The 18,367-nt window shown below is 37.1% G+C and overlaps 1 protein-coding gene and 2 pseudogenes across 18 annotated transcripts in view; 2 read left to right on the top strand and 1 right to left on the bottom strand.

Moving 5' to 3' along the window:
• The window catches only part of LOC149743918 (T-box transcription factor T pseudogene), a 76,925-nt pseudogene extending 70,649 nt beyond the window's left edge, over positions 1-6,276 (top strand).
• LOC149743917 (uncharacterized) overlaps positions 1-18,367 on the bottom strand; it is a 191,716-nt gene that overhangs the window by 101,491 nt on the left and 71,858 nt on the right. For 7 of the 18 annotated variants that reach the window (XM_089906032.1, XM_089906030.1, XM_089906031.1 and 4 more), the window contains one exon: positions 3,341-17,016. The exons of 8 other annotated variants lie outside the window; for them this stretch is intronic. In XM_089906032.1, coding sequence (XP_089762158.1) covers positions 16,893-17,016 — 124 coding nt within the window. In that variant the 3' untranslated portion in view covers positions 3,341-16,892. Of the gene's footprint in view, positions 1-3,340; positions 17,017-18,367 lie in introns of those variants that run through there. 3 more of the 18 variants (XM_089906028.1, XR_016391665.1, XR_016391668.1) reach the window with 3 other exon arrangements.
• On the top strand, positions 6,736-15,834 carry LOC111171412 (casein kinase II subunit beta-like; annotated as a pseudogene).

Below are 18,367 nucleotides of genomic sequence, written 5' to 3'. Positions count from 1 at the left end.
ATCCTACCCCAGAAACCCACATTTATATAATCTGCAATAATTATCCAGGTATTTTTAGATCACTTCCATGGCTTTAATATTTACTTGTCATGTTACTTATTTTCACAGCTAGGCATCACATCACCCGTCTTTACAAATCAATTTATTACAAATTAAAGGATATAATCCTTCTTCTCTGACTAGTTTTCTACAATTTCTTTTTCCCAGCAACAAATATAATTAAAAATAATAATTGATCATTTGTTTTAACTTGTCAGTAGAACTTACCATTTCCTGGTAAGGACATCTTTGTTAAAATTGGATGATTTTTAAATGTGTCAAAATGATCAAGATAATAAAGGTCTTGAAATATTTGCCTTTTTGAATTTAGAAATGTAAGCTATGACAGAATACAATTTCTTTCTGTAAAACACATACAAAAATGAATAGCACGTTTCAAATAGTTAACTGTTATTTCACAAGGATCATAAAAATTAAATAATTAGATGAGGAACTCTGTTCCATTATTCAACAGGACAATTAGTTCTATCAACATTTACAAGTTTTAAATATAGATTTATAATGCAAATATATTTATAATGTATTTTTATTTTTTATAGTGTATTTTTAAAATCTTCAATTAAAATCAGTAATCAAAAGAATTTAACATTAATGATAATAAAGCATTTATTATAATGTTTCTTTTATTCTTCAGTTATACTATTTCAATACTTTAAATACATGTTCAATTTTATTACCATATTTATGAATTAAAAATCTTAGTTTTGCTTAATGTCCTCCACTAGCAAGAAAACAAAAATTGAATGATACATTTCCATTTACTTATAACTTGAATTCTTTATAAATAATTTTATTTATCAAATATAAATAACTATGATTATAAATATAAGGTTTCAAAAAATGAGAAAAGCGAAGGTACAGTTCATGAATTTGTGCTAATGACAGTTAATTATGCTTAAAATTTATTGTCAATTTGAACAAAAAACTATCACAAAAACAAAGTAGGACATTATATAATGATAAAAGGTCAAATCACCAGGAAGATATAACAATTACAAATATATATTCATGCAACATCAGAGCACCTAAATATATAAAACAAACACTGACAGAATTGACTAGAAAAATAGACAGAAGTGCAATAATAGTAGACGATTTCAACGTCTCACTTTTAAGAATGGAGAGACAGTTACCTTATAGGGAACAATTTTTATGAGTTTTTCTTCTCTCCTTCCCTTATTTATTTTTGCAAATATAAAAAAAAAGCACAAACTGTGAAATAATAAAGAAAAGAAACAGAGATGAAAGAGGGAGAAAGGGGTGGAAGGAAGGATGGAAAGAAGGAAGGAAGGAAGGGAGGGTATCTTACACAAAAGGTGACATACTACATACACAGTTTTCTGCAACTTCCTTTTATCACTTAACAATTTATACTCCAAAATATACAATATATAATCCATTTAATCCATTTTGTAGAGATCTTCCCAACTGCTTTGCGCAAGTACATAGTAATCCACTGTGTAGATATATTGCAGTTTATATAACTGTTGGATTTTGGTGTTAGAATTTTGGATTTTGAGGGTGATTTGAATTTTGTTACTAGTACCAATAATGTTACATTGAAGAACATTTGATACATGTCATTTCAAACTAATGTCAGTGTACTTTTGGATCTTTGGAACAGATTCCTGGAAGAGGGATTGATAGATCAAAGGCCAAATACAGCTATGATTTTGTTAGATATTGATAAAATCTTCTCCATGGATGTTGTCCCATTTTACATTTTGAAAAACAAAATATTAGACTGCTTTTTCCTCCTTAGCCTCACCAACAGAGTGTTATCAAACTTTTCATATATTTCAAATCTTACAGGTGACTAATGGTTTTGGTTTTAATTAGCATTTTTCTCATTATAAAGATTATAATATGAAATATATTTTCTAACAAACATTGTTCCATTGAAAATATGAAACCTACATTTCGATCTGAGTAGCCCAGGGAAGTATCCTGGGTTAATGACATAAGTGGCTATTTAGTTGTAATTAATTAGGTTAATCTGAAACCATCCATTTTACTCAGGACTGCAGTTTAAAGAGATAGGAGAAAGAAAGGCAGAACAGAAGAAAGGGAAGGAAGGATGGAAGGAAGGAAGGAAGGCAGGAAGGAAGGAAGGAAGGAAGGAAGGGAGAGAGGGAGGAAAGGAGGGAGGGAGGGAGGGAGGGAGGGGTGAATTAAGCTAGGTCTGAATTAAGACAAAAAAATATATGAATAAATGGGAAAGAACTGCTTAAATCAATGTAATTACCCTTGTTTGCTTGAAATCTGTGTTATAGTTTGAAGTCTGTGCCATACCTACCTTGTTAAAAAAACACTAAATTTACCTATTTTGCTCATATTCACGTTTCTCATAAACTCTGACCAGAAATTACAAATTTTAAAGTTTTACCGCATTTCAGCAGTAAACTACGTGCATAACCTCAGAAATGGATTGATGTCTCTTGTTAATACATATTTTGTTCATCATATGCTGGGTAGGAGCTACATATTAGTATATATGCTCAAATTTTTATTGCATTTAACACACCAGAAGGGACATTATACAACTAATAAGAAGTGAAGTCCATATTAAGTTATTTGATCAAATATGTTTCATGAAAACTGCCTAAGAACATCAAAACAATTAGTCAAACCCAAAATTCAATCTGAGTTAGCATTCATATTCAAAGATTTGAATTCAAAAGTAAGTTCAGAGACCAAATATTATATTTTGATTTGTTCTGGAGTGGCCATCTGCCCATATGAAAAAGCTACTGCAACCGTCTGGCAGGCAGTTTAAAGAACCAAAATAACTACTCTGTGCAGGTCAGGTTCACAGGCATCTGGGTGTTGACTTGGAAAGCACAAAAAGTAATAATCACAGCACGTGGTACTTTACCGAGTAGCCAGCCAAAAGTGTCTGTCTAAATAGTCAAAAAATTTATCTGTCATAAGAATCCTTTGAGGAAACTTTATAAATACCTATCAAATTTCAAATATCAGTGGCCAACATTTTTAAAAACACCATAAAGATCTAATAAAATGTTATAGAAAAGTTATAATAATCCTGAGGTACCCATAATTTATATCCTGGCACATTTTAAAATGTTCCTTTTGTTTAAAAATGGGCTTCAAAGATATCAATAGTTTTATTTGTATATTTTATAAATATTTGTGTGCTAGTCAATAGTCTGATTTTTAATTGTTTAAAGCAAATCCAATGCCACAAAGAGCTACTTTAGTCATGACTTGCAGGAGTTCAAGGGGAATATCCTCTTTCTTCACCCCTCTGCCCCTCCCCTACCTTCAAGTCTTCTCCTCACAGGTCTCTGCCTGGGAACTGTGGACCTTTGCTGCTCCTTTTCTTGGAAGAGTGGCTGTTGAAAGGAGTTAAATATGGCTCTTGGGTAAGTAAGTCTGGGTTGGAGGGCCATGAGGAAGGGTCAGCAAGAGGACAATCTCCCTCGGCGTCCGGAACTTGTAGAATAGCCTGCAATAGAGTGGACCACCAGCTGAGCTCCTTGAAGTGAGAGCTACAGGCTGGCAGGGAGAAGGGTGACCCCAGTGTCAACCAAGAAAAGTTAGATATGGCTGCACTTCAGAGAGCTCACCGACCAGGTGATGGTCACCAATAACAGCAGGAGGATGCTCCCAGTGCTGAAATTGAGTATGGCTGGCCTGGACCCGAACACCATGTGTTGTTTTATCTTGGATTTTGTGATGGAGAGCAACCACTTCTGGAAGTGTGTGAACAGAGAGTGGGTGCCTGGGGGGTCAGTCCAATTCATATGTGCATATGAAACTTCTTACATAAATAAAAGCTCTAAATTCATATAGTATGAGTTGAGGGTCTACAGGGGATGACTACCAGCCACGGCATTCTCAAGACTCAATGCATATCTGTCAAGGCTTACCAGAAAGAGATTACAGCTCTTAAAACTAAATACAACTCATTTGCAAGGGCTTGCTGTGATGCAAAAAGAAGCAGGGATCACAAAGATAAGATGGAAGAACCCAGAGACAAACAGCAACCTGGGTATTACTAATGGAAGTAGCTTATCCCCGGACTCAGTTCCTCCTATCTGCTGTCAACCCCCATCCTCAGTTTGGAGGTCCTGTCTCACTTTTCTCCACCCATGGCTGTGAAAAATGCTCTATGCTGAGGAACCACAGTTCACACATCCCTGTCCCTGTCCTCAAAGCTGTGCCTAGGACTCCTCCCCACTTGGACAAGCTCATACTTAGCCCATACACTCATTGGAAAAATTCTCCAACCTATTCTGACAATTCATTTGCAAGTTGTCCATGATCTGATCCCATGAACTTAGCCCAGCCTCAGCATGTGTGTACATACTATCATGTTACTCCTGAGCACAACAGGACTGCATCAGTACCCCAACCTGTGGTCAGCTAGCAGAGCACCTTCACACCAGGGTCTCAGACAGCATAGCTACCTAATGGGCTGGGAGTCCAGTCCTTCCCAGTGAACACTATCTTACCCAAATAATCTCAGGTCCCTTCTCCTCAGGATTCTCACTCTATAAGAACCATGTCCTGGCCACAGATATTCCTGACAGCCAATATCACACCTTGGCCTCATAACCTCATGGATATCCCTGTCACCACCTTCCATGTAAACCAAAGCCTTTCCTTAAAATATACACTATTTTTTTTTTATGTCTACCACTTTTACTCAGGATTTGATCTAGGTACAAAATGACAGTCTCATAGGTCAAGAAAGAAAAAAAAATCTTATTAACTTCACTTTAAAATATGAAAAGCAATATATGTTCTGTTGTTCATCAAAAAAATAACCCCACCCATCATCTGCAACACAAGTGTAGTCCTATGTTGTGTTTGTATGCTACAGATGAATTTAAGTATGGAAACAAAACTCAGTTGGACTATTAAATCACCATTACTTGATCATAATAAAATTTTGTTTGCTAAGATCCAGAAACTTATTTGTTTGTGTCTCTTACAGAATATAGAAGATTTGACACACTAGAATTAATAAACTCAACTCGTCTTATTTAGTGAAATAAAAAGCATACTTTCAATTGCATTTCTTGTTTCTTCAGAGTAGTTTTCAGGTCCCTTTTGTGACAGCTATCATACTTATAGTTAAGCTGTTAGGGACAAAATAATAAATTCATAGTTGAGGACAACAGACTTTAACTGAAATGGAAATTTCACTGTTCTGCCCAATAGAATGCGTTTATTTTGAGCATATGTAATTGCCTCTTGTATTGTTAAACATACAATGGCAATATTTTTCTTCTGAAAAAAATAGCCAAAGACAATGAGCAAAACATTTTCTGCAAAATAAAGGCAATATGCAAAAAAAAAAAAAAAAAAGAAACAACAACAGCAAAAAACTAAATACAGTTCTAAAAAGATCTAGTGAGAGGAGTCAGTACTAGAAATTAGTGACAAACATAATCCACTAAAATTTTCAAAATTTACATAGCTCATATTCTCGTCTTTTGCTAACTTACTGTGCATCTAGAAATATTTATTTTGGAAAATATTGAGCAAACTTCTTTTGCCCAGAATGAAAAACAAAAGAACACATGCTTTCCTTTTCAAAGGAGAGTGATTTTTTTTTTTTTTTGGCAGTACGCAGGCCTCTCACTGTTGCAGCTTCTCCCGTTGTGGAGCACAGGCTCTGGACACGCAGGTTCATCGGCCATGGCTTACGGGCCTAGCCACTCCGCGGCATGTGGGATCTTCCCGGACCGTGGCACGAACCTGTGTCCCCTGCATCGGCAGGCGGACTCTCAACCACTGTGCCACCAGGGAAGCCCTAAAGGAAAGTGATCTTAAGAGCTTATAATTACTTAGTAAAGGTTTTCTGAAGATCAAATGCTTTTTAAATGCCCTTTTTTTGGTAATCTCTAAATTAATTGGAAGCATGTAAAATTGTTCTAAATTAATGATAAAAAAATCAACTTCATATTTTTTAACTGGCTCTTTAAGTTTTATATTAACAAATTGTAGCTCATGATATACCTTAAAATATTCTGATAAAGTATCCAGATTAAGTTCATCCAAAGAAGAGATAATGCATTTCTACATTTGTTTGTGATAATTGGAGCAAAGACTGTATTAAACTAAATAATGATACTTTGACAGTGTAAAGATGCAAATGTACATGAAAGTAATATTTTTCCAATGGTGAGAAGATGTATTTTGTACTAGACCTGACTTAAGTCTTTTGCACAGGATATTTCTTTGTCTGGAAATGGTTTTCCCCACATAATCGCCTGGCTTACTCCTTCAATTTCATTCCTCACAGAGGCCACGCCTGACCACTCCACATCAACTGCCCCAATGTACTATGAAAACTCTTGGCCTGTTAGATTTTTTTCATAACATGAATTTTTATCTACTATGTTTATTCTTTTATTTTCCAAATATTTTATTGATTGCCTCCCTTGCCCCTGCCAGAATTCAAGTTCCTCAAGTGCAAGAACTCAAGTTTTCCTTGCTAGTTGATCAGTCCCCAAGACCTAGAATCATTTTTGGAAAATAGGAGCCCAGTACATATGTGTCAAAAAAACACTCAATGACCTAGGAGGAATTTCAGGAAAACTTTTGTTGTCATAATCACATAAAAATACATAATGTCTATAAAACAGCAATAACTAATTAGATGGGAAGAACAGGCTGGAATGAAAAAGGAATAATGAGGCAAAAATGGGTTTAGGTGAGATTAAAAAATACTGCTAAGAAAGTAAAAAACAAAATCTAAAAATTACAGCCACACTAGAGGCCCTAAGACAACAAGAAACATTAATATGATTATAAATGTCACAGCAATAATTCTTTTTTTGGTTAAATTCCTGAAACAAAAGCAAAGTATAAAGTCTGAGTTTTAAAGATGCGATAACTACATGTATTCAGAGAGAAACAAATTACCCAAATGTTTGATAAAAATGTTAAAAAAAATAATTATACACAAAAACTATTTAAAAAGTGATGAAGAATGAAAGAAATGTCAATTGATATTTACAAATATACCAGTCTAAATTAGGGATATGATTAGTCTGAAACCATTGAGTGTTAGAAAAAAATGATAAGAAGGTAAAAAAGAAGTTAATAAGAAATCAATGATAGTATGAAAAAGGAAAAAATTTCAACATAACAAGAAGATAATAGAAAAAGGAAATTGAGGTCGTTTATCTACTAAACTGTAGACTGTTCTTTCTATGTAACTATGTTCTCACTCTATCCACTTTCTGCCTCCTATTTTTCCAACATACTTTGGACATTTTAAAATAAATTGCAACACACTTGAAAACAGATAAATTATAAGGGTTTACATCACATTTTCTTGCCACAATGTTATAAAACTAGTAATTATAACAAAATGTGATAAAATATTTTGAAGTTAAAACACACATTTCTGAAAGTTTGTGTAAATAGGAAAATAAAAGCTGAGTTTTTAGATTTCTTATAAATATCAAAGTAAATTATGTACCTCAAAACTCAAGCACAGGGGAGGAGTCAAGATGGCGGTGTGGGAACACGCAGAGTTAGCTTCTCCCCACAACTAGGGTGCCTGTCAGCCACTGGTAGGGGACTCTGACCCCCAAGGAGACAGGAGGAACCTCAGAGTGAACGAGTAGGATGTAGGCAGACCGATGGGGGAGAAGTGGAGCCCAGACAGGATTGGCGTCCCTCGGGCCGGGGAGCCTGCTGAGTTCCCAAGCCAATTCCCCCTCCCCTCAAAGCCCCATCCAGGCCACATGGGTCCTGAGGACATAGGAGGGAGGCTGGGGAGATCAGGAGTGGCAGATAGGAGGGGCCATCCAGGAGGATCAGGAGAGGAGCAGAGGGTGATTACCCTACTCACTTGGGCACAGGGAGCCTGCTGAGACCACAGGCTGGTCCCCTGACCTCCAAGGCCCCCTTTTCCCCCTACTGTATTGGTCCTGGGGACATAGGAGAGAGGCCTGGGAGATCAGAGAGGCAGGCAGGAGGGACCCTCCCAGACCCCAGACCAGAGGAGCAGGAGAGGAGAGGAGGGCATTTGCTCTGCCCCTGCTGGGCTCCCAGGTGAGGTCCCCTACCCTCTGAGACCAGGGGCGGGTGGCACGCCTGGGTTCCTACTGTTCCTTGAGTATAAGCCCCACCCCCCACAGCCCTCAGGACGTTTTCCAGCCTTGTGGGTCCTGAGCATTGGCCCCATACACCACCCAAACCTCACCCTTACTTAGGCATTGCTCTCCACAGCCAAGGCCTTCCCTCCCCCACCTTTTTTTTTTTCCTTTTCCCTCCTCCTCTTTTTTGCTACAGGGTACTGATGTACATTCCAGTTGTTGATTCATATATATTTTTATTTTTACATTTTTTCTAATAAATCTGTTAGTTTCCTAGTCTAATTTTATTTTTACTTTGTTACTGTTCTTTGTTTTTTTCTTTTTTTTGCTGCCCAACATGGCTTGTGGGATCTTGATTCATGACCTCAGGGTCGGGCGGAAGCTCTTGCAATGGGAGCTCTGAGTCTGAACCACTGGACTAACAGAGAACCTCAGACTCCAGGGAATATTCTTCAGAGTGAGGTCTCCCAGAGGTCCTCATCTCAGCACAAAGACCATCTCTACTCAATAGCCTACAAACTCTAGTGTTGGAAGCCTCAGGCCAAACAACCAGTAAAACAGGAACACAACCTACTCATTAAAAAAAAAAAAAATGAGATGGCAGAAAAATATGTCACAGTTGAAGGAGCAAGGTAAAAACCTACAAGACCAAGTAAATGAAAAGGAAATAGGCAATCTACCTGAAAAAGAATTCAGAGTAATGATAGCAAAGATGATTCAGAATCTCAGAAATAGAATGGAAGCACGGATTGAGAAAATACAAGAAGTGTTTAACAAAGACCTAGAAGAACTAAAGAACAAACAAACAGAGATGAACAACACAATAACTGAAATGAAAAACACACTAGAAGGAATCAGTAAAAGAATAGCGGAAGCAGAAGAATGAGTAAGTGAGCTGGAAGGCAAAATGGTGGAAATAACTGCTGAGGAGAAAAATAAAGAAAAAAAGAATGAAAAGAATTGAAGACAATCTCAGAGACCACTGGGACAATACTAAATGCACCAACATTCAAATTATAGGCGTCCCAGAAGAAGAGAAAAACAAATGGTCTGAGAAAATATTTGAAGAGATTATAGTGGAAAACTTCCTTAACATGGGAAAGGAAAGAGTCACCCAAATCCAGGAAGCACAGAGAGTCCCAATACAGGATAAAACCTAGGAAAAATACACCAGTACACATATTCATCAAATTAACAAAAATTAAATGCAAAGAAAAATATTAAAACAGCAAGAGAAAAACAAAAAAATAATATACAAAGGAATCCCCGTAAGGTTATCAGCTGATTTTTCAGTGGAAACCCTGCAAGCCAGAAGGGAGTGGCAGGATATACTTAAAGTGATGAAAGAAAAAAACCTACAACCAAGATTACTGTACCCAGCAAGGATTTAATTCAGGTTTGATGGAGAAGTCAAAAGCTTTTCAGACAAACCAAAGCTAAGGGAATTCAGCACCATGAAAACAGTTTACAACAAATGCTAAAGAAACTTCCCTAAGCAGGAAACACAAAGAGAAGAAAAAGACCCACAAAAACAAACCGAAAACAATTAAGAAAATGGTAATAGGAACATACATATCAATAATAACCTTGAAAGTAAATAAAGTAAATGCTGCAAACAAAGGACACGGACTGGCTGAATGGATACAAAAAAAGACCCATATATATGCTGCCTACAAGAGACCCAATTCAGTCCTAGGGACACATACAGACTGAAAGTGAAGGGATGGAAATAGATATTCCATGCAAATGGAAATCAAAAGAAAGCTGGAGTAGCAATACTTGTATCAGATAAAATAGACTTTAAAATAAAGACTGTTCCAAGAGATAAGGAGGGACATTCCATAATAATCAAAGGATCAGTCCAAAAAGAAGATATAACAATTATAAACGTTTATGCACCCAACATAGGAGCACTTCGATACATAAGGCAAATGCTATCAACCATGAAAGGAAAAATCAACAGTAACAAAATAATAGTAGGGGACTTTAACACCTCACTTACACCAATGGACAAATTATCCAGACAGAAAATTAATAAGGAAACACAAACTTTAAATGACATAATAGACCACATAGATCTAATTGATATTTATAGAACATTCCACCCAAAAGTGATGGAATACACTTTATTCTCGAGTGCTCATGGAACATTCTCCAGGATAGATCACATCTTGGGTCACAAATCAAGCCTCAGTAAATTTAAGAAAATTGAAACCTATTAAGCATTTTTTCTGACCACAACACTATGAGATTGGAAATCAATTACAGGAAAAAACCTGTAAAAACCACAAAAAAACATGGAAGTTAAACAGTGCACTCCTAAATAACCAAGAGATCACTGAAGAAATCAAAGAAGAAATAAAAAAATACATAGAAACAAATGACAATGAAAACACAATGACCCAAAACCTATGCATCACAGCAAAAGCAGTTCTAAGAGGGAAGTTTACAGCAATTCAATCTCACCTCAAGAAACAAGAAAAATCTCACATAAACAATCTAATGTTACTTTTAAGACAACTAAAGAAAGAAGAGCAAAGAAAACCCAAAGTCAGAGGAAGGAAAGAAATCATAAAGATCAGAGCAGAAATAAATGAAATAGAAATGAAGAAAACAATAGCAAAGATCAATAAAACTAAAAGCTGGTTCTTTGAGAAGATAAACAAAATTGATAAACCCTTAGACAGAATCATCAAGAAAAAGAGGGAGGGGACACAAATCAATAAAATTAGAAATGAAAAAGGAGAAATCACAACTGACACTGCAGAAATACAAAGGATTATAAGAGACTACTACAAACAACCATATGCCAATAAAATGGACAACCGTGAAGAAATGGACAAATTCTTTGAAAGGTACAATTTTCCAAGACTGAACCAGGAAGAATTAGAAAATATGAATAGACCTATGACAAGTAATGAAATTGAAACCATAATTAAAAATCTTCCAACAAAAAAATGTCCAGGACAAGATGGCTTCTCAGGTGAATTCTATCAAACATTTAGAGAAGAGCACATTTAGAGAAGAGCAAACACCAATCCTTCTCAAACTCTTCCAAAAAATTGCTGAGGGAGAAACACTCCCAAATTCATTATACGAAGCCACCAGCACCCTGATACCAAAACCAGAAAAAGGTATCACAAAAAATGAAAACTACAGGCCAATATCACTGATGAGCAGAGATGTAAAAATCCTGAACAAAACACTAGCAAACAGAATCCAACAGCACATTAAAAGGATCACACACCATGATCAAGTGGGATTTATCCCAGGGATGCAAGGATTCTTCAATATATGCAGATCAATCAATGTGATACACCACATTAACAATTTAAGGAATAAAAACAATATGATCATCTCAGTAGATGCAGAAAAAGCTTCTGACAAAATTCAACACCAATTTATTATAAAAACCCTCCAGAAAGTGGGCATAGAGGGAACCTACCTCAACATAATAAAGTCCATATATGACAAACCCACAGCAAGCATCATACTCAATGGTGAAAAGCTGAAAGCATTTCCACTAGGATCATGAACAAGAGAAGGATGTCCACTCTTGCCACTCTTATTCATCATAGTTTTGGAAGTCCTAGCCATGGCAATCAGAGAAAAAAAAGAAATACAAACTGGAAAAATAAGGATTAAAACCGTCACTCTTTGCTGATAACATGATGCTATACATAGAAAATCCTAAAGATACCACCAGAAAACTACTAGAACTAATCAATGAGTTTGATAAAGTTGCAGGATACAAAATTAATGCACAGAAATCTCTGGCATTCCTACACACCACCAACAAAAAATCAGAAAGAGAAATTAAGGAAACACTCCCATTTACCACTGCAGCAAAAAGAATAAAATACCTAGGAATAAACCTGCCTAAGGAGGCAAAAGACTTGTACTCAGAAAACTGTAAAACACTGATGAAAGAAACCAAAGATGACAAAAAACAGTTGGAGAAATATACCATGTTCTTGGATTGGAAGAATCAATATTGTGAAAATGACGATATAGCCTAAACCATCTACAGATTCAGTGTAATCCCTATCAAACTACCAATGGCATTCTTCACAGAACTGGAACAAAAAATCTTACAATTCATATGGAAACACAAAAGACCCCAAATAGCCAAAGCAAGCTTGAGAAAAAAAAAATGGGAGTTGGAGGAATTAGGCTCCCTGACTTCAAACTATACCACAAAGCTACAGTAATCAAGACAGTAAGGTACTGGCACAAAAACAAATATAGATCAATGGTACAGGACAGAATGACCAGAGATAAATCCATGCACATATGGACACCTGTTTTATGACAAAGGAGGCAAGAACATACAATGGAGAAAAGACAGCCTCTTCAATAAGTGGTGCTGGGAAAACTGGAGAACTACATGTAAAAGAATGAAATTAGAACACTACCTAACACCATACACAAAAATAAACTCCAAATGGATTAATGACTTAAATGTAAGACCAGACACTATAAAACTTTTGGAGGAAAACATAGGAAAAACACTCTGACATAAACCACAGGAAGAACTTTTTTGACCCACCTCCTAGAGTAACAGAAATAAAACCAAAAATAAACAAATGGGACTTAATTAAACTTAAAAGCTTTTGCACAGCAAAGGAAACCATAAACAAGACAAAAAGACAACCCTCCGAATGGGAGAAAATATTTGCAAATAAAACAACAGACAAAGGATTAATCTCCAAAATATACAAATAGCTCATGCAGCTCAATATCAAACAAGCAAGCAATCCAGTTAAAAAGTGGGCAGAAGACCTAAATAGACATTTCACCAAGGAAGACATACAGTTGGCCAAAAGGCACATGAAAAGATGCTCAACATCACTAATTATTAGAGAAATGCAAATCAAAACTACAGTGAGGTATCACCTCACGCCAGTCAGAATGGCCATTATCAAAAAGTCTAGAAACAATGAATGCTGGAAAGGGTGTGGTGAAAAGGGAGCCCTCCTGCACTGTTGGTGGGAATGTAAATTGATCCAACAACTATGGAAAACAGTATGGAGAGTCCTTAAAGAACTAAAAAAAGAACTACCATATGACCTAGCAATCCCACTATTGGGCATATACTCTGAGAGAACCATAATTCAAAAAGAGACATGCACCCCAATGTTCATTGCAGCACTATTTACAATAGCCAGGACATGGAACCAACCTAAGTGTCCATCAACAGAGGAATGGATAAAGAAGATGTGGCACATATATACAATGGAATATTACTCAGCCATAAAAAGGAACTAAATTGAGTTATTTGTAGTGAGGTGGGTGGACCTAGAGTCTGTCATACAGAGTGAAGTATGTCACCATATGTTAATGCATATATATGGAATCTAAAAAAAAATAGTACTGATGAACCTAGTTGCAGGGCAGGAATAAAGAGGTAGACATAGAAAATGGACTTGATGACGTGGGGTGGGAGGGGGAAGCTGGGGCAAAGTGAGAGTAGCATTGATGTATATACACTCCCGAATGTAAAACAGTTGGCTGGTGGGAAGAAGCAGCATAGCACAGGGAGATCAGCTCGGTGCTTTGAGGTGACCTAGAAGGGTGGGATAGGGAGGATGGGAGGGAGGCTTAAGAGGGAGGGGACATGGGGACATGTGTATGCATACGGCTGATTTGCTTTGTTGTGCAACAGAAACATGGTATTGTGAAGCAATTATACTCCAATAAAGATGTACTAAAAAAAATTGGTATCAATAGAAAAAAAAAAACCTCAAGCATAAGGACAGTTCGAAAAACTGCAGTATTTACAAAAGCTGAAGATACACAGTTCCAAAGATAATCAGCTCCACTCCTATATATATACCTAAACCCAACAGGAATGCATTCATAAGTTCACTGAAAGGCATGCACTAGAATATTCATTATAGCATTATTTGTAAGCCCAAACTGGGTGCTACCCACATAAATATCCACTCATAGGAGAAGCCGTGAAAATTGTGGAATACTCACACAATGGGAATTGATCGTCTATAATGTGCATAATGCATAATTTATCAATACTAAGTACAAAAAAAGACAGGACGAATCTCTGGTTTTAGAAGTCATGAGAGCAGTTAACTGGAACAGTTTTTACTGAGATGAGAATGTGCTAGGTTATTGGTATTCTGTTTTTGATCTGAGTCTGACTAAGCAGGTATCTTCTGACATGTGAAATCAATCCATTGAGCTGAACTCTTTTGATGTGGTTACTAGTCTTTACCGATACTATGTTCAATAAACACTTAAAAGTACATAGAAATTAAAAATATCATTCCCATATTTTTATTAATTCATTAAAATAAGTAGAAACACATTTTAATCATGGCATGCTTTGCAAAACAAAAGAAAAAAAAGACCCCTAACTTTCAAAGACTTTTATGATCACTCAAGAAAGCAAAATTACAGAGACAAAGAAGCATCAGGAAATCAGTAAGGAAAAATAAATGACAAATTAAAAAAAAATGATTTAAACATCAGGAAGTGTTATTTATACTGGTTTTGTGGGCTCCATGACTATGAATTCTTCTGTGAAGTGGATGAAGACTCCATCCAGGACAAATTTAATCTCAGTCAACTCAATGAGCAGGTGCCTCACTGTAGACAAGCTCTAGACATGATCTTGGACCTGGAGCCTGATGAAGAGCTCGAAGACAACCCCAACCAGAGAACCCTGATTAAGCAGTCAGCCAAGATGCTGTATGGGTTCACCCAGACCACCTATATCCTCACAAACCATGGCACCACCCAGATGTTGGAAAAGTGCCAGCAGGGAGAGTTCGGCTACTGCCCCATGTGCACTGTGAGAACAAGCCAATGCTTTCCAATAGCCTTTCTGACACCCCAGGTGAGGCCCTGGTGAAGCTCTACTGCCCCAAGTGCATGGACAATTCCACACCTAAGACACCATCGAGACAGCACCACACAGAAGGCCCCTACTTGGGTACCAGTTTCCCTCACATTGCTCTTCATGGTGCATGCTGAATGCCGGCCCAAGCAGCCCACTAACCAGTTTATGTCCAAAGTGTACAGTTGCAAGATCCATCCACTGTCCTACCAGGTGCAGTTCCAAGCTGCCAGCAACTTTGAGTCTGTCAAGACCGTTCACTTATTCCCAACCCCACCTGTCACTCTGTCTTTGACAGTTCCAGTCCTCCCCTGCCACCTTTAAGGAAATCTCTATGGTTTATATTTTAAATTAGAAGAGTCATTATTGTGGTGTGAATATGAAATAAAGTAGAAAAAAGGCAAAAATAAGCATTTACTCAAAATTTATATAAAATCTTGCCAGATCTCTTCAGGAAAAATATCTTAGAGCTTGATGACTCCTAATATAAATGTTGTAAAATCATAAGGTATTTTAAAAATAATTCTATGGTAATTTATTTAATTACTAAATAAAATTGATTATTTATATTAAGATACATTAGCATCATTGATGAATATATGAGAATACTGAATAGTACCATAATAATGAAGAAATTTTTTAAAAGATCTACAAAAACTACCATGTTGAAAGGTACAAGAATCACAGGTCTTTAGAAAGGAAATTTTCATATAAATAATATGTTCAGTATTCCCCTGGAAATATATAAAGCACATTACGTGGTGTGTTCATCATTTGCCTCTGACTAAAATGTCCAAATGACTGAGAATTAATGAAAATCATTATGGATAGGAGCAAAGGATGTGTACCCACATGTTCACTAAAGCATTGTCTACAATTGTGAAAATGAAAACATATATTATAAACTGTATAACAATAGGCATGAAGTATTTACTACTACATGGACTACTATGAAACCATTAAAATAATGATGTAGAAACAAAAAAATGTGAAAAACGGGTTTTAAAATAAAACAGTAACACACTAATATTAGATTATTTAGTTATTATTCTGGGTCCAACCAGAAGAAAAACAAACAGTAATTTGAGCATGGAAAGTGTAATGAAAAAACTATTAATTATGAAAGAGGATTAGAGTAAGGAAGGAATGGCCAGCGACAAGTAAAGAGAACGCCAAAACACACAGTTAGCAGAAATAAGGAGAGCCGCTAACCCTCCAGTTGAAAAGAAGACCTCCTCCTCCCTGCCCACAGGACTGAGGTCCAGACCCGGTTGAAAAGAGCATGACTGTGGCTCACTGGATGGTAAAGAAGCTGCTGTGGTGTCTCATGGTGGAACTTTCTGGAAATATGCCCTCTGTAAGTTGCTGGAAATCCACATTCTAGGGTTCCAGTAAAACTATGCACGGGGAGATTTCTCACCTGAGGCGCTACTCCAGAACTGCTTGATAGAAGATGCTGATGGAAGCTGTCGTCCACTGCTCTCTCTACGCACTGCTGAAGCCGACTACCGGAGAAGTTGTGAGCCCCGGGAGCAGGGCTGAGGACGCCCTCGGAGCTGCAGGAGTGAGTGGGTGCTGAAGACGCCACCAAGAGCCCTCCCAGCAAGCACCGGGGCATCACGAAGCAACACCTTCCTCAGGTGCCATCAATTAGGAAAGCCTAACATCACACGAGGTGGCCAAAGAAAAACTATTTAAAGGACCCATAGCACTGTCCACAGAGCAAGTAACAAAAGAGTGAATTTCGAGCTGAGAGGCGGTAACCAATGTTACCTCAAGAAAAATTAAATTTAAACGGAGTTGTTTTTTTTGTTTTTTGTTTTTTTTGGCGCTACACGGGCCTCTCACTGTTGTGGCCTCTCCCGTTGCGGAGCACAGGCTCTGGACGCGCAGGCTCAGCGGCCATGGCTCACGGGCCCAGCCACTCCGCGGCCTGTGGGATCTTCTCGGACCGGGGCACGAATCCGCGTCCCCTGCATCGGCAGGCAGACTCTCAACCACTGCGCCACCAGGGAAGCCCTAAAAAGGAGTTTTTATCACATAATCAGTGAAATGCAAATTCAAGCAATAAGATGCCATTTTTGACTAAAAAACAAACTGACACAAAGAGTATATAATATTAAAACGTTAACAATGGCTCTCTTTGGGTGGGAAATTACCAGTGAATTTCTCATTTTTCTTGGAGCATTGCCATATTCCTACAATATAAATGTACATAGATTTCCAATGCACAAAAATAAAATACAATTATCAACTCAGCTACCCAAAAAACTTAATATTCACTCAATAACTTTTACTCTGTATTTAATTACAGCATAAAATGTAAGAACAAATGCAATATGGATGCTGCATATTAAAGGGACTCGATCAGTCGTACTCATTTTGTGGAATCAAGGAAAGGACCATTCAAGCGTTTCCATGAGTTTCTCTTCCATTCTACCTAAAACTCCCTCTTGCTGGAGGAATTCTGTCCATCAAATTCTAGTTATCCAAATCAACACATTTAATATATCTTACAGGGGTATCAGTGCTTTGTGTGTGTGTATGGGGAGGGGTGTTGGGTACAGGTGAAATAAGTTTAGGAAATGATCAATGTACCAAAGGTGAACAGGTTTACATATTATTGTTTCTACCTGTACATACCACACAGGTTTGTACAGAACTGCAATAGTGTTTGGATCTAGCTAGAGCCTGGATATGATTCTGCTTTACCAACCCAACAAGGAACTTCTTCTATGCACATGACTGAATCAAGGTGAATGAACATGTTTGGGGGAAGTTTTAAAGGCCTACACAAAGCACTACAGCTCTGTCAAGTGATGTAATATAATTATAAAAGTTCTTTAAAAAAAATTTACTGTTGCCTTTCAGTCTACCTTCCTGTATTTTACTACACTCTACCTTATTTTAAACGTGATTTAAGGAAATGTTTTGCTCCATACTTTCTTAGTCTATCCCTCCCTTTCTTCCTCTCTGCCTTATAAAAGAATATATAATCGAGCCAAAAAAAACCCCCTCCAGCTTATTTGTAAAAAAAAGCTTCAACTAGCAACCTAAGTGTCCAGCGACGGATGAATGGATAAAGATGTGGCACATATATGCAATGGAATATTACTCAGCCATAAAAAGAAATGAAATTGCGTTATTTGTAGTGAGGTGGATGGACCTAGAGTCTGTCATACAGAGTGAAGTAAGTCAGAAAGAGAAAAACAAATACTGTATGCTAACACATATATATGGAATCTAAAAAAAAAAAAAAAGGCTCTGAAGAACCTAGGGGCAGGACAGGAATAAAGACGCAGATGTAGAGAATGGACTTGAGGACACGGGGAGGGGGAAGGGTAAGCTGGGACGTAGTGAGAGAGTGGCA

This window comes from Delphinapterus leucas, unplaced genomic scaffold (genome assembly GCF_059928025.1).
Source record: "Delphinapterus leucas isolate spDelLeu-1000000601 "Yukka" unplaced genomic scaffold, BTC_Dleu_Yukka2 spDelLeu_asBTCV2_sq53, whole genome shotgun sequence".
NCBI lineage: Eukaryota > Metazoa > Chordata > Mammalia > Artiodactyla > Monodontidae > Delphinapterus > Delphinapterus leucas.
Note: the sequence above shows the minus strand (reverse complement) of the source record. Positions and strands in the feature narration are given on the sequence as shown.